We start from the raw sequence: 16177 nt of genomic DNA, 5'->3' as shown, positions 1-16177 counted from the left end.
CTCTAAAAGCCCCACAGCTTAGTCTGTGAGCAACAGAACTAATGAAATCTGTCTTCATATATATATTTTGACCACATTTGACAGAAAGTTAAAAAAGAAGCATAAGCCTCATTTCTCTGGAAAACAGACTAAAAGTCCTCAAATTCCCCGTATCAACTTTCTTACAAGAATATGATACAGGTACCTACTTACCTAGGTAACTGTAAAATCCCACACTTTTAGCGACCCGCGATATTCTCTACCATATTAATTTATCCTCACAGTGCTTCTGAGACAGACATTATTTAGGGAAGAGATCAGACAAATGCTGAAACATGCTGCCAGCCATGTCAGTGTTTTATTTAAAACACATTAACACATTGGGGAATGTGATATTTGTAGCCTTCTACAAATCAGGGAAATAACAGTTAAGAGAGAGCAACATGTTAAGTCTCACTTTCAAAAGCATTGTAAGGCTCTAACTTTGAGCATTTAAAGCATACTTTCCCCTAGGTTTTTTCCTTGTGTCCTATTATTGTCAGACAGCGAAGCTAAAAGCTGTGCTGAGAAACCACGGTTTAAACAACAGCTATACCTCCAAGGAATCCAGAGAACAAAACTGCTTTCAAATGATACTCACAGTTTAGATTAAGATCAAAAGTCTGGGCTTACATTTATAATGAGTACGTTTGACAGAAAGATTCCAAAGGAAAAAAAAAAAAACAGAGAAAATTACCTTTTAGGATCTCTTTGCACACAGTAACTTACATTACTATTAGTAATTAGCAGACCCTCCTCTCCCTTTGTCATTTTTATTCCACAATTACAGAGTACACATGCATTTGAAACTGTATTGCTGACACCACCACAAACCTCCCTCCAGAAGCTCCACCACAGCGGCTGTAATTCTACCCTTTCCAGCAAATACGCCAGCAGCTCTAGTGGGCAGCCAAACCTCTCCCTGGAGTCTCCCATGCCTACAGAGCACATCTGTATTACAGGAAACAAACTCCAAAAAATGACAGATTAGGAAGAAAAACAACTAGAAAACCTGGAAGTAGGAAATTTCTACTTGTCCTCAATTTACAGTAGAGAGAGGACAGATACTACTGGCATGTGAGTGTCTATAAACCAAAGGCCTGTTCAAAATGAGGGTAGCCCTCATCTGAGGGGATCACACTGAAATTTAAATTTACCTAAAATTTACACAGGGGAGGAAATGCTCAAACTATGCTGAATCACTTGGCTCAACACAACATCAAATTTCAAAAGAAGTATTTTCTAAACAAGTCTGATAACATAATACCAAATTCTGCACACTACAGCTCGTTCAGAGATAATGCACGATGGCCAAGCAATTTGACTTGAGTGACAAATACCATTTTCACCCCAGAAGACTAGCCATGTATGGTGCAACTGAGCTCTGTGCTTGGGAAATTAAATATTGTACACATACATTACACAGCTCAGGGCCTTGTTTGTTAGCAGAAGTTTCTTGTAGACTCTGAAGACTGAAGAAAGAATTAGCACTCAGATTATATGCAAGATCACCATTTCTAGAGATCAGTCTTTTTTAAAAAAAATGCACCAAGAAGTAGTTCTTAATATTCAGCAGCAGTGGCAACTGTCATGTTGGGCAAGACTTCTGCCCGCATTCAAATCACCTTATGCAAGAAGGGTTAAGATACCCATGTACATCACTGACGACTTCTGTAGGCAAATTATATTAATGGCGAAACTGTCCGAATGTAAAGCTGCTTTAATGATCCTGTTTTCTTTGCTAATCCATTTCCAAGGTTTAGCGTACAACAGCATTCATTTAAAATAAAAAACACTTTACCACACAAAAGACATTTTGCTCTCAAGCACAGCTCATCTTAAACCCAGGACATGGGCTATTTCTGAAAAAATACCCTGCTCAAGAGAAGATGTTCCATAGTGTCCCCTTTCTGTCATTCCCCCTCCGTCAACAACGATTACAGTTCTCAGCACTTTCTCAGGCCTGCCTCATTTAAAAATACCTTGCTGCAGAAACCACATATTTGGCCTTAAAACTACAACTCATTATTGGACCAAGCATCCCATAGGACTAAGTCTTATGTTGGCTAGGGACAGGAGGGGAAAACACTTGTAGCGTAAAAGATACGGAGCCCCTCCGAGTGGGATGGCAGCTTCCTGAATACCTGCTGCAAGGCCATTTCAGCAGTCCCACTCTAGTGGAGGCAAAGCGTAGAGAAGGAGAATGTCTGACCATCAGTAATGACAGCAAGCGCTACAGAACAATCACGCCAACTCAAATGGACAAACAAAATCAACAGACTTTCAACTTGCAATGAGATCTCTAAAAGCTTTTTTGATTTCATCTAATCAAGAAACACAATAAGGTCAACTTGGCATTTGCAGCATTTCTTCTTACTTTTCTGTATTCTCCATAGGAAATGGCTTCAATATTGCCAATGTTGTGATTACCTAACTGCAAATACATAGAATTTGTAAGCAGCTCTTCCCAGACACCCAATGCTATTAGCAGACCTTGTTCTACTTCGGCAGCTCCCAAGTTTCACGGGTGTCGACTACAAATGAGAGCAAGACTCATTTCCACAGAGGTATTAGTTCATTGCCTAGGTGCCACTAACTTTAGCAGGACTGAATCAGACACTGATTCACACCAATTTCCACACCTTTGTGGAAACTAGCTGTTTCGGGAGGAAACAAACTGGGGAGGCAATCTAACATGCATGGTGCCTGGCACAAGGCGGCCTCCCTTTCTGATGGACTACTTTACCAAACAAAGTAATGACCCCAACAAACTACATAAACGAGGACTGCATTTTGTGGGCAGCAGAAATCTCACTGCTAAAGCTATGACAACACCAGAATACACTTCCAGAGAACTCGATCATGCTGGCTAATTTTTCACCAAGAAATTAAATTAAAGCAACAAAATGTGCTTGCAAGCCCTCTGTGTTTAGAAATCCCTATGGCTTTCTGAAACAGTCCCTATGGGTAAAGTTGACCACAGAAATACACATTCAGCATGGTTAGGGTTAGCATGGAATTTGAAATTTACAAACTTGCTGTTTCCCTTAAGAATGTTGTGAGAAGCTGAATTATCTTGCAGACAGGACACAGGGCTAGGAGTCAAGGGGTCTTCTTCCTGACTCTGCTAAAGATTTACCGTGTGACCACAAATAAAACGGTCTGCCTATAAGGGCTCAGGCTTGTGGACAAAAGCAAACACACTGATACACCATGACAAATTAGTGAAGGTGGAATTCAGCTTGCAGATGGAGACTTCCCTATATATAAGTGCCTAAGCTCCTATCACAGCTGGTGGAGATCTAGTCGATACAACGAATAGAGAGAGTGCCCACAGAATAATTTGGCTTACTCTAAAATAGAGGCAAGTGATTGGTCAGCTGAGTTGCTGCCAATTTCCCTGCACTATAACCTGGTGACCTGTGTGTAGACATTGAGACTTGGGGTTTTCCTCCCGAGTTGATTCCCATCCCACCTGAGAGCTGAACATCTCTGGCAGCCCCCCCCCCCCCTCCCCCCAGACACCAACTCCGAGGTAAAACGTGTCAGTTTAAACATCCTCCATTTTAACTTTTCTCTTCCGGAGACCACTGCTTCCACAACGCTGTTGGCAGGAGCAAAGTCAAACTGGTTAGGGTCAAATTACCTTCAGTGACTTTTTAAAACTTCTAGCAAAGTCAGTAGGAATTTGGTAGTGCTCGTCTAGTACTTTTTATTGGTGAAGTGATTGAAACTTTCAGCAGCAGTTTGAGGTAACTACCTCCAAATGGCACGGAGATAGCTGAAAAAGAGAACATCTGTCCACAGCCTGTACACTCAGTTTCTCCAGGTGTAAAATGGAGATAATTAACGCACATAAATGTTTCCAAGTACTTTGAAATCCACAGATGAAAGGTGCACAAAGAAGTAGCTTTATCCTCATTTTTACCTCAACAAAAGAATTATTTGCACATACGTTGCAATACAGTATTTTAGGAGTACTACTTCTCTTTGATGTAAATGCTTCATTTGTCAGTACCATAAAGACAGTCCAGAAGCCACAGCATCAATAAGAGGGAAGAGAGTGCCTTGGAGTCAAAACCAGGGACATTAACTAAGGCTGGCACTTTGTTACACTGGGAAAGATAGAGGGCAATGACAAGGGCTGTATGAACACGGCTTTTTGCATTCCTTCTATGTTTGGTACGGACAATCAGTGCCACACCTTTCCCGAGGAAAATCACTATAACAAAACATTTTCTCAGTTTTCCCCCTATTTTCTCTCCCCTAAAAGCTGATTTTAAAAATTGTAAAAAGCTTTGATGAGAGCTATCTTGACAAGTTTTCAGGAAGCCTTCCTGCTAGCAATACTGCCAAGAATTTTGTTGTTAAACACCATTTACCCTATCTAAAACACTTCTCCCTAGTGAAATTCCCATTTACTGACTTCTAAGCAGTCTCTTTCAAGAACCAGAAATTTAATAACACTTGGCTCCAAGGCTGGCAAGGTTTCAATGCCAGGCAGTCTGATTATTCTTTCCATGATTATTGGGAATATCTGCTTCAACAACAACAAAAATATACAGCCAGCATATGTCTCTCACAATCTCAGATCATACTCTACTTCTTCCCATATGTGCCCTTATCCAGCTGCAAACTCTTCAAGCTTTGCCTCTAACCACTTGAATTATATTGTTACGTGCTGTCAATAATATAGCCTGCAGCAACTGGGAAATAAAAATATTGGCACAGCCTAAGGTAAATTGAATTGAAGATTTAAAAAAAAAAAAAAAACAAAAAAAAAACAACAGTGGATATTGTTCAGATTACATTATTCATTTTCTTACACAATTCAATTAAATAGAAAACTTTGCCTTTTCTTTTTAACTTACCAGATGGCACCTTAGCGTTTATATTCTATGACACTTTAATGGAAAGAGTGTGGGATTCGGGGTAGCACAATGTACATGCAATATTAAAAACACCTGAATATGCAAATGTTCAGATTCTATACAGATTCCTATCACGTGATGTAAAGCTTAATTTAAAATATTAGTAAATCTAACCTTGTCATCCTGAGACACAAACAGGTTGGTTTTTTTTTTTTTTCACCATTTAGAAACAGGAAATAGAGACAGGAGTAAAGGTTAAACTCTTACCTTCTTCCACCAATATTACATTTAGCAGCTATGACAGGTGCTAGACTGTATTTCACTAAATGCCATTATCCTGTCTCAGGCTAGAGCAGCCAGAAAGATTCATCCAGGATAACAACAGGTAAGAGAGAACTGCTGCAATCAACATCTATGGACCAAGAGAGACGAAACAGAAGAACAGGGAAGGGAAACAAAAAAAGAAGGAAACAAAGCAGAAAAGAGAGGGAAGAGAAAGGAAAAAAAACAAACAGTGAGAGGTGAAAGAGACAGTATTAGAAAAGTGAGACAGGCAGGGTGAAGAAAGGAGAGACAGATAAAACCTTCACTAATGGAAGCAGCACTTTTTAGTAGACATTAATTTAACAGTTACTTTAATGGTTGATACTAGCTGTATGTCAACTTGATTGATGCGTTGTCACTTTGATAGTTAAGGTTATTGGTAGAGCTGCAGAATTGATGTATTATTACTTTAATTCTTCATTTGGGGGCTTTATTAGGGCATATGGGAATTTAAATTGAGTAACTAAAGAACCTGAATTGATTCACTGGAATCTGATCCCAGCATAGACACAAGGGTGCCTAGTGCAAAAAGAAAAGGCATTTCAGAGGTTTCAAATATGGAGACTGGTGTGCGCTTTTAATGAGCATACCCTTCTATGCTGACAGAGCCATCCATGACATAACCTATTGGGAACCATTATGGAATGACCATTAAGTTATTACATAAGTCCAGTTACTGCCTTATTACTTGTACGCTCTCCTCTTTTTTTTCTGCCAACCCACAGCCTACGTTAGGCTGAAAGCCCTGCAGGGCAAGGACAGTGCCTATAAAATAACCAGGATACAGTGGAATAAATCAAAACAAAAGTATTTAAGGAAATGTGATCTTTCCCATTGGAAATTGCAGTTAGGTTTTCAAAATGCAATCCACACAGCCTTTTCCCAAGCTTCCAACCTTGTTTGTATGATGAAATGGAAAAAGAGGCTTACAGTTGAAACATTTCTCCACAGCTGCCAATGAGTCGAATTCAGTACTTGTTCTTGGACAATTCAACTCTCTAGCTGAAAAACTCAACTGAGGCTGTAATGCACCAAAACCACGGCAGCTTTGCTGTAACTTCTAGCAATCTCTTTGCACAAGAAAAGAATCTTAACATTGCTCTCGCACAAATGCGCGACACACAAGCAACTGCTTCTTGAAAGACTTTCTTATCCCATGCCAACACAACAGGTGTGCAGCCCTTGCTGTTCTGCATTAGAAATGCCTCTCTTCTATGCATCAGATCTTTTCCCCCATGCACTAGCTTTTTTTTCCTGTACACAGTTTTATGTCTGCTGAAGATCCCTATCAGTCATGTTTTAAAAAACTTAAATTAAAATAACTGGTGTTAGAGACTTTAAAAAGAGCAATCATTTAGCTAATTCATCTTTAAAAGGTTTCCCACCTAACTTGATTCAGACGTGATTTGCCTGCAAGGCAGCTCTAATAGGAAACATCAAGTATTATTTTTGTAAAGTGGGTGCTAGTAGGGAAGAACCCAGTGGGGACCCCAGACCACCTTACAAGTGGAAGTTGCTTGTTGCAAAACAAGCGGAACTGAAGTCTGGACCAGGCTTCCTATTTACTTGTTCGGGAGGAGGGAGAGGACAGGAATGTCCTATGCTCTGTCTGCTTTAAAATAAGCATCACATAGAAGGGGAAGGAGATGCCTATGTCTGTGCAATTCTGTTGTTGTTGTTGTTATCCATGCTTAAAAAAAAAAAAAAAAAAAAAAAAAAAATTCTGCTGAGCATCCCATTTGTTTCAGCTCATTAAACAAATTAGGAACATTCTACTGGGGTTGGGGAGGACAGGACGAAAAGATTTTCATTTATGAGACAAACTTTCCCACACACGCTTTTGATCCAGTGCTAACAGAGTTAACAGGGTGCATTTTGGGAAATATAAGACATGTTTAGTTAGCTTTTTAATGCCTGCAGGTTGATGTTTTCCAGCGGTTTTAGACTGTGTACTTTTCTCTTTTTCCTGCTGGATGTAAACTGGGAATTTGGAATACTCCTCCTTTACTGGACATCCAACCAAAGATTCTCACGTGATCTTTGAATGACTGGGCAGTACATCCCCTAAGTGCGTTTGGTCATACAGAATTAAATACCACTTTCCCTCTGGAAAGCACAGATCAGATTTCTGACCTAGTAGCAAGCTAAAAGCTGACAATGGATGAGAAGAAAAAAGGCATCACTGCAGAATTTCCAGACTCTTTAGAGGCCAGTATGCCTCTAACTATCCCCCTGCCTCTAGACAGACTGAAAGACTAAAATACCGGTCTCAATACTCACAAGGTTCTTAGGAGTGTAATTCTCAGAAGACTGTGAATACCCTAGTCTGCACAAAATTTGGATGAAGATTTGGCCAAACTTATAGAGTCTTCCGGTTTTTAGCATGAATGTATTTTTTTATCAAGGTCTTGTAACAAACAACAGTCTTACCGTGCTGTTACTATGAATTAATTTCTGCTTAGAATTATTATTAAATTTCATTCAGTTGACAAGAATTGCTGAATTTGTCCAGGACCTGTTGAGCCATTCCATACCATCTCTTATTCTTATAATAGGAATTTCCTTGCAATAGGAAGAAACTATGCTCTAACGTCATCTTCTGCATCTTCAGAGTTTGTATTACAGTAGTCATTGGCATAAGGTTTAAAAACTAAAACTGTTCCTATCAATTTGAAGTCCCTGTGCAGTTGCTGAAGAGTAGAGCCATGGAAGCTAACTGAGGAAGCAACACAGTCTCGAGCACAGGAATCACCTTCTGGATGTTCACGTGTGATACTATATTTGGGTCCATAGAAATCTTTAAACACAGGCCTTCATTCTGCACCTCAGTGAATATTCCTTTTTCTGTAAGTACATACACACACTAAGGCACCCCTTGATCCAAAAAATAAACACTGCCTTTTCTCTCCAGTGATTACCTGATTTACCTGGAGCTCTGCCTGCTTGAAAATCCTTAAACGGGTTTTTTTTTTTTTTCTTTAAATGAAAGCCCAAATGCTATTTTACAATGATAGTTCATATTTAAAAAAACAGTTTCATAGGCCAAGATGTTATTGCTGAATCACCTCTTTTGGTACTACAAAACATTTAAATGCTGCTGAAAAATGAGACAAATTGAAAAGTGTCTACTCACCCGATATAAAAGGCATTGCCTCACAGTGCTAAGTACATGCTAAGTAGCTTCTGCGTACCAGAAATCTTCTACGTCACCAACTGTGTGCCATCAGCAATGTTGGCAGAATAGCAGTTAGGCTTGTATTTTTATCCAAAGCCGTTTTAGCAGTTTTCTCAATTTGTTTTTCATTGCTTTATATTTACTCAAGCAGTACTTACCATCTTCAAAAATTGCTCCTATCTGAAATGATAATTCAGAGCTATGTTCTGCTTCACATGGATAAACTGCTCTTGCTTTTCGGTGAGCAATGCTGAAAAATGAAATTATAAACTATAGTCATTTTTGAGTATTACAAAGACACTTGCCTTTCTCAACCATCCTCTCTCCATTCTCATTTGGAGATGACTAAAACTTTAAACACAATCTCACATGCATTATTACAGGCTTATAATTCATACACACAAATGCCAAAGCTGAAGCTTCACAGCTTACTGTCAGCATTTCTGAATATCATACTCCCAACTTTATGAACACTTGTTTTTATGGTAGTTAAACTCGACTTTCAGCTACAGTTAAAATTTTGCCAAGTGCTAATCAGTAATTAAATCAATAGTAGGCAAAGTGTACTATACTTAATTTGTAGACTAATCATCATTATGTCTTCTGAAATGTTTCTTCATGAATCTTGCAATTCAGCTTTTCACCATTACTGTACAGAATTTCCTTTTCATATTTGCTTACAATACAAAATTACTAGGCTAGGCTGAAGATGCTGTTTTGTCCTAAACGCAGTAAGATTTCTAACATTTCAGGCAGTCTTTCAGAGGTGTTCTCAGGATGCTCAGTAATAAGCCATCGATATGAATTTGTCCATTGTACTCATTTCTCCAAGTACCATAAGCAGAGATCTTGGAAAATATAAGTATTTTTGGCACGTCTTACTTAATCACGCCTTTGCGAACTGACAGTTTGCTGCTGCCCAATGATGCTTTGTTTAGACACAGCACCCACACCATTAAATCATCTTTTGTTGAGCCCAGGCAACAACAACTACACATAAAACAATGGGAAAGATTCTCCCTGCCCCAAGGAACTTGCAGTCAGACAGACAATGCAGTTCTGGTGCAAAATGCTACCAGTAATGAGAAATGGAATTTTGTTACAAAGTGCTGGAAAGAATTTATGAACATACCCAACTACTTTAATTAGTAAAGCAAATATTACAAAACTTGAGGGAAAAAGCTAAGATGGTGAAGACCTTCAAAGGAAAAAGCTAAAGTACTTCAAAAGATGGACAACATGGAAGGAAGCAGAAACAGGATGGAAGGAAAGCAGGCCAAAAGAGTGAAAAAAAAGATTGAAACCAGAGAGACAGGTAAAGACATGGGGAAATCTTTCAGAGGCAAGAAGGCTAGGTTGAGAAACTTAAATTTGACATGGGTGGCTACAGAAAAGAAAGAATCTGTATTTTAAAAGGCACTGTAAGAGAATCACTGCAGTAGAGAGACTCTATGAATTAACCACCCAAATCAAAGTCTGCTTGTATTAACCAACAAGCCACTGGCTCAAGCTGGGTGCCTTCTACAAGGAAGGTGTTCAAAGGAAAAATAAAGTAGACCGTTATTTTATTCTGTCAAAATCGCTAAGGTTGCATTTCTTGATTTGAGATAATCATTCACATACTGCAGAAGACATGAATTAGCTATTTTTAAAAAGACACAGAAAAAAGGAGGCAAATTAAATAAGCAGCAAAAACTGAAGTGCACATCATACCTTTCCACTGCTCTGTCACTCCCAGTGGCAGGGTTAGGGAAGAAGAAAGTGGATGGTGCAGTATTTGTGGCAGCTGGGTTAGCAGACGGAGTATTCATCCATGAGACCATCGACGGGCGGCTTTGACCAGGACTAAGAGGAAATATATGCAAGGCAGAATTAACAAGGCAAGTAAAATTTCTTTTCATACCAAAATGTTTGAATCTTCATAACTACATAACTAGTTAGATCCTCAAATTCAAACCCAATAATAATGTTGAGCTGATTTTGCAGACATGGCCATCATATGATTCTGCATTTCGTCCTTGAAAGTCTTTCTCCTACATGCCCTACATCCTAAGCTAAGACGAATCACCCAAGATGTATGACATAACCAATAAAGAAACAAAATTCCACATTCCTTATCTAATAGATACAACGAAACTGCATATAGCAGACTATTATTTGAGCTGCCACTTTGCCTTTACAAGTTTTGATGAATCTATTTAAAAATCTTCACAGTGCTGTACTAAGGCATGTACGACTGGGAAGATTTCAAAAGAGGCTGCAGCTATTACAACACTGGGATCATGATGCTGGCTCTGGATTGAGATCTCATTCGCATAACAACATAGATACTGCCTCAGTGGCTGCCCTCACGAACACACTGTTCAAATGTGTACTAAATTAATGGCTGAACACAGTTGCCACAAGAGGAGAAGAAATAGCAGCCAAAGTTAAAACTTATTAGTCATTGAAAAACACACAAAGTCCTCCCCAACATAAAGGATGTTCCTCATTTTACACCTTAAAGAACTAAAGCATTCCAGCACTGGAAGGCTGTCTTTCACTGCATGGACAAAACAACAAATAGTCCAAACATTTAATGTCAGCATATCTTTGGAACAAAGAGCTGGACTTAAGCAGTTCCTAAGCAGAAACAGAATCAGAATCATTTGCACACAGCTTTCACACAGGAATCATCACCCATTAGTACAAACTTCACAATATAGCATTTTATCAGTTCCTCTTATTCCAAGATTAACCTCTTAGATAGCACAAATCTGTAAAGTATCACCAAAATCTAGGAATCCAGTCAAGAAGGTTTTTGGGGGGGTATAAATACACACCTAAATCAAGGTGGATTGACCAAAAGCAAAAAAGGGATCAACAATCACCCCAGTTATAACTGTAAATTAATAAAAGAAAGCAGGAAACCTAACTTACGTAGCTTATTTTAATCTTCTTGTACACTGGGATATCTAATTTCTAGAAGAAAGGATCACTATTGTTGGTTTGCATAACATGGTTTACAACCAAATTCAACTTTTACAAACTGATTTTCCTAGCCAATATATCTCATAGTCATTCTAGCAATTACATAGTCAAGCAGACATTTATTTTTATTATTAATTTTTAAATTTAGTACATTATAAAATGGTGAATGGCACATTCCTTATTTAACAAGACAATAGCTTTTCCTTTGGACCTGTGTCAAGCAGCATTTGGATGAAAACTGGAATTCACAGCATATAGAAACAGCATTCTACAGTTAATTCCACTAATAAAAATGAAACATAAATGTACTGGAATCATAACCAGAAGGGTTTATCAAAACATGCTCTGCTTTTAAAACTATCAGATTTACCAAATAAAGGAAGGAATCAAATGTAGTAAACTGAATGAAAAGCTGAATTGTGCTGACTAGAAACATATTTCATGCTTAACTTTGGGAAGAGGACATCTAGTCTGCTTCACTAGTGGAAGTCTGAATCTTCCACTACGTAATTATTTCTATCTTCCAATAATTACACAGCTTTGAAGACCAGCACCTACACAATTTGGGGTTTTACTTTTACTTGAGCTTGTCCTCTTCCTCCCATTTTTATGTAATCGTTGAAAAATCTTCCCCAGGTAAAACAAAACCTTCCGCTAAAAGTGACTTCATTCAGAGAAGAAAAACAAACAGTGACCACCGGCATTTGTATTGTTTTCTCTAAATACTGAGGATAAAAAAATTCTCAATGGTACTGTAAAGTTTATAAAGTTTGCTAGAAAGTAATTATTTCTCCCTCATTCTGCACATAATGTATATGTGCAGAATTAATTTTAACTCAGTAACATAGAAGGTGAACCTTTTTCAAAAGTGAATTAAATAAAAGTATGCTACTTGCATAGACTAAACTATTACAGTTAAAAAAATCCTGATATTTAAAGAAAAAAACATTTTCCTTGTGCTCTTATTTATTCAATTCAAATAAATTCCAACATTAAGACTGGTGTCAGGCTCATTTCTGTAACCTGTAAAACTACAGAAAATAGAAAAATAATGTTCCAAGTATATTACCAGAAGCGCATTAAAATATCTCTAATGCAAACTAATCATGATTCAAGAATATTCTACCAAGTGGTCTTCTCTAGCGCATACCTCAGATGTGTGTTGTTTGGTTTTCAACAAGTGAATAATAAAATCTTCCATTTGTTAAATATTTCCTTGAAACATGCATCATATTAATCTATGTAATTTACTTGATCAGCTCTAGAACAACACACACTGCCTGTGTGGAAGACACAGGATTAATGATTTCAAAACAATACTCAGAACAGAGAAGACACAAAAGATACCCTCTGACCCAGGAAAGCAACAGTCATTCACAAGAATACCTGGAATAAATACCAGATGGTTTCTCGCTGTGTCTGAGAGAGGAAAGGAAAAGAACAAAAAAAAAAAAAAAAAAAAAGGAGGAAAGGTGTGCAAATAAAGGAACAGAAGATGAAATAAAATGTTCAGATCCCCGTCCTGGCATGTTTATTTCTCAAGTTACAGAGACACAACAAGAAGGGTGATCTATCAACTAGCAAGACTACACTGTCCTTTACCAGGCAGCATTATATAAAAGCATGTAAAAACTGGCAGGTTTTCTACAAATTCTGAGCCACTCCAACAGTTTTAGTGGAAAAACGCTCCAGACGTGCAGGTACGTGGAGCCCTGGGCTGTTCCCTCCCCCACTTTTGATGAATTCCCTTAATACATTTCAGCTGTAGCGAAAGCACTGCAGCTCGGCTCCTGAATTTGCCTGTCACTTTCAGCTCCTGGTCACCAAGCAAGACATCATGTCATAGGATCCAGCAGGGGGAAAATAAACATTTTTCAATGGCAATAATTTCAGCATGTTAAGAAGAAAAAAAAATATTAATAGCTTTAAATATTAAGCACATTCTAGAATTTCAGGGGTTTTTTTATTTACTGTACTTGGCTATCTCAGGAACCACTTCATTTTATTATTAAAACAGAAGGTTTTACTCAATAGGAAAAATCAGTTCCAATGTTGTGGTGTGTAAGCAACAAACTACTGGAATTTTTTTTTTTTTTCTTGAAAACATTCTTGTGATAGCAATGTTACCTTGCTACAAAGCTCAGCACGCCTTGTTTATCAAAGTGATGATATATTATAAAGTATTGCATATCTTACTGCATCTCAACTTTAAGAAGGTATGTTGAAGAAATCCTTTCTCCTAAGGGCTAAAACGAAATTAATGCATTTCCTGTGGGGAGGGGAAAAAGAAAAAAAAAAAAAAAAAAGCCTGACATAACCATCTCTTTGAGAAAAAATGATATTGTCTGGCATAGTGAACGTTGGGCGTAAGGAGGAGGGGGAAATGGCCTTACTGAAAATAAGCTAGAGATTTTGTACTGATATTCAGAAACAAACTCCTGAAAACAAGATTTTATTGGATGTTTATCTGGCTGGTTCCTAAGGTAACACAGCTAAAGAGCAGCCTCTTATCTTGAGAGCGAGGAAGAGATTCTGTAAAAAGAATCTGCACTGCAACTCTTGAGAAAAAAAGGGTTGTTTCATAGACGAGTTTGGCAGCCCCATGACTGTCGTATCACACTGTCTGGCTGACAAACTCAATGAAAGTGTTCTTAAAAGGTTTCATTATAAAACGACAGAGTATATCAAAAGGTGTCGGCTATTTCTGATTCAATATGCAATCCAATACTCCCCACCACCAGACAAAGATCTTCCTGCATGTTAAAACCCCTATGCCTTGGTGAGGCTGGGGAGCAGAAGAATTCACGGACAAAATTCTAGAAATTGTCCTAGCTGCAGCAAAGCTGGAGACAAAACAGGACAGATTTTCCTCATCCGTGTTCCCTCTGAAAAGAAACTCCACCCCCAAAATTTAAACTATATAACATGCACGCAATATTCCTGAAGCTTCATTTATACAGAACACATCAGCCAGCGCTGAAATAGAGGTTTTGTTAAACTTGGATTGTGAAGTCTCAGTGAAGCAGCTAACACATTAGCGAAATGATCTTTCACGCCAGTCTGGTAAATCTGAAGCTAACGTCTACAGCAGCTGTCCTAAGTTAAAGCATTTTTAAATGATAATTCAGACAAAGCAAAAATGAAGTATGTACCTCTCTAAGCTTATAGCATACTACTGTTCCTTTTAGGAAAAAAGTGAGGGGGCTGTGTTCCCTGGAATCATGCAAAGAAAAGAAAAGAAAAAAAGAAAAGAAAAAAGAGAAGGAAAAAAAAAAAGAAACTTCAGCTCATCACAGTGGTTGCATCCACATCTCACCCTGCTCTGAGCACACATCCCGCTTACACCCTGTGCTCGCACAGCGGTGCTGCTGTCAAGCCCAGCTGCCTAGCCCACTGGAAGAAAAGGAGATGGCAAAGTCTATTTTGTATGAACCACATGACTAAGTTATATTATGCCTGTTTCAAAGGCGCTGCAAAATGAGGGCTATTGCTCTGCTTGCATAACAAAAGGGTACAAAAAGAAGTGCCTGCTCTGCTAAACCAGCTCTCAAACTGCTGAGTCACTGAAGAGGTGGCAGCTGAAACAAAAACAAACTGCAAAGTAAGCACAATGAGCAAAGAGCACTGCTACGTACCTGGACTGTGCCTTCTGCAGCTGTTAGAGAATCATCTTTTAATAAAATAAGATGATGACATTACATATTATAAAAAATTTTCAAGACACTAAAACTGAAGTCACTCTTCATTTATGTAAAACTGCAAATTCACACCACCGCCAGAAACTACAGAAAGAAACTATCCAATTTAAAGGAGACTATAGATGCCGTCTACTGATGTAGACGTAACAAGGCTGATGGGAATTAATTCAGCAGTCAAACAAAATTAATAACTATCTCCAAGGCTTCTGTTATGTGCAGAACACCACTATTTCTGCTCTCCCTTGCCATCTGATGGCTCTTTTAACATCAGTTTGCTCACCGGGAATTTGAACAGCCTGAGATTTCACAAAGAACAGGTAGCTTCTTCCGAGCCTGATCACAAAGACCCTGAAAGCGCTCAGGATGCTGCACAGCATGGCTCTCATCACCATTTTGAAAGCCTCTGCGGATATTAAAAACCCAAAAACAATGCCCATAGTGTAGCATGTATACACCATTGAGCTGGGTAACAGAATACGTTAGTGGTGGGAGAACCAATAAAGAACTGCAAAAGTAATGAAAGAAAGACTGGATTATTTCCTCGGCCACTGGTCCCTTGCACATTCCTGAAAAGCTATTTACATTGGTGCTTCTATTTCTCCTCTGGGTTTTGAGTACCTTCAGTATTTGGACCGTCAGGACTGCATCTTACATGCTCCTACAGCAACATCCAAGGTGGGGATTCAGTTTGAAAGCTATGAGTCTTACTATCCTGAGCCCAGAAACGTAACTGCTTTAACAAGCCATGCACCCCCACTCATATACACGCTCAGTGAAGAGGTTTGACAGGCTGCTTTCCATCCCTTCCAGTTGCAAAACCCCAAAGGCAGAAGGGAAAGAGAAGGGGACAAGGTAAACACATACTCGGAGAGTATCATCTTCTTGAGGAAGGCTACCCCACATCCTGCACCGTGGCTCCATCCAGAACAACCATCAGAAGTCACCATATTCCAGCTCCCTAGGAACCCAGGGACCCTGCAGTCACAGATCCCAAAAATGAACTCTCCAGCTGAGGAACAAGACATGAGTTTTCATGATCTGACTGAAGAAGAGATCATGCAGATAATGTAGCGGACTTCCAACCAAAAAGGAAGACTCCGATGCAATTCTGAAAACCCAGC

The 16177-nt window shown here is 38.7% G+C and overlaps 1 protein-coding gene across 2 annotated transcripts in view; it reads right to left on the bottom strand.

The window, feature by feature from the left end:
- ARHGAP10 (Rho GTPase activating protein 10) overlaps positions 1-16177 on the bottom strand; it is a 154216-nt gene that overhangs the window by 1556 nt on the left and 136483 nt on the right. For both annotated transcript variants that reach the window (XM_069780480.1, XM_069780471.1), the window contains 2 exons: positions 10102-10233; positions 8547-8638 (listed from right to left, as the gene is read on the bottom strand). In XM_069780480.1, the coding sequence (XP_069636581.1) occupies positions 8547-8638; positions 10102-10233 (224 nt within the window). The remainder of the gene's footprint in view (positions 1-8546; positions 8639-10101; positions 10234-16177) is intronic.

This window comes from Haliaeetus albicilla, chromosome 1 (genome assembly GCF_947461875.1).
Source record: "Haliaeetus albicilla chromosome 1, bHalAlb1.1, whole genome shotgun sequence".
Classification (NCBI taxonomy): Eukaryota; Metazoa; Chordata; class Aves; order Accipitriformes; family Accipitridae; genus Haliaeetus; species Haliaeetus albicilla.
The sequence above is the reverse complement of the archived record's forward strand: the minus strand, read 5'-3'. Positions and strand labels throughout refer to the sequence as shown.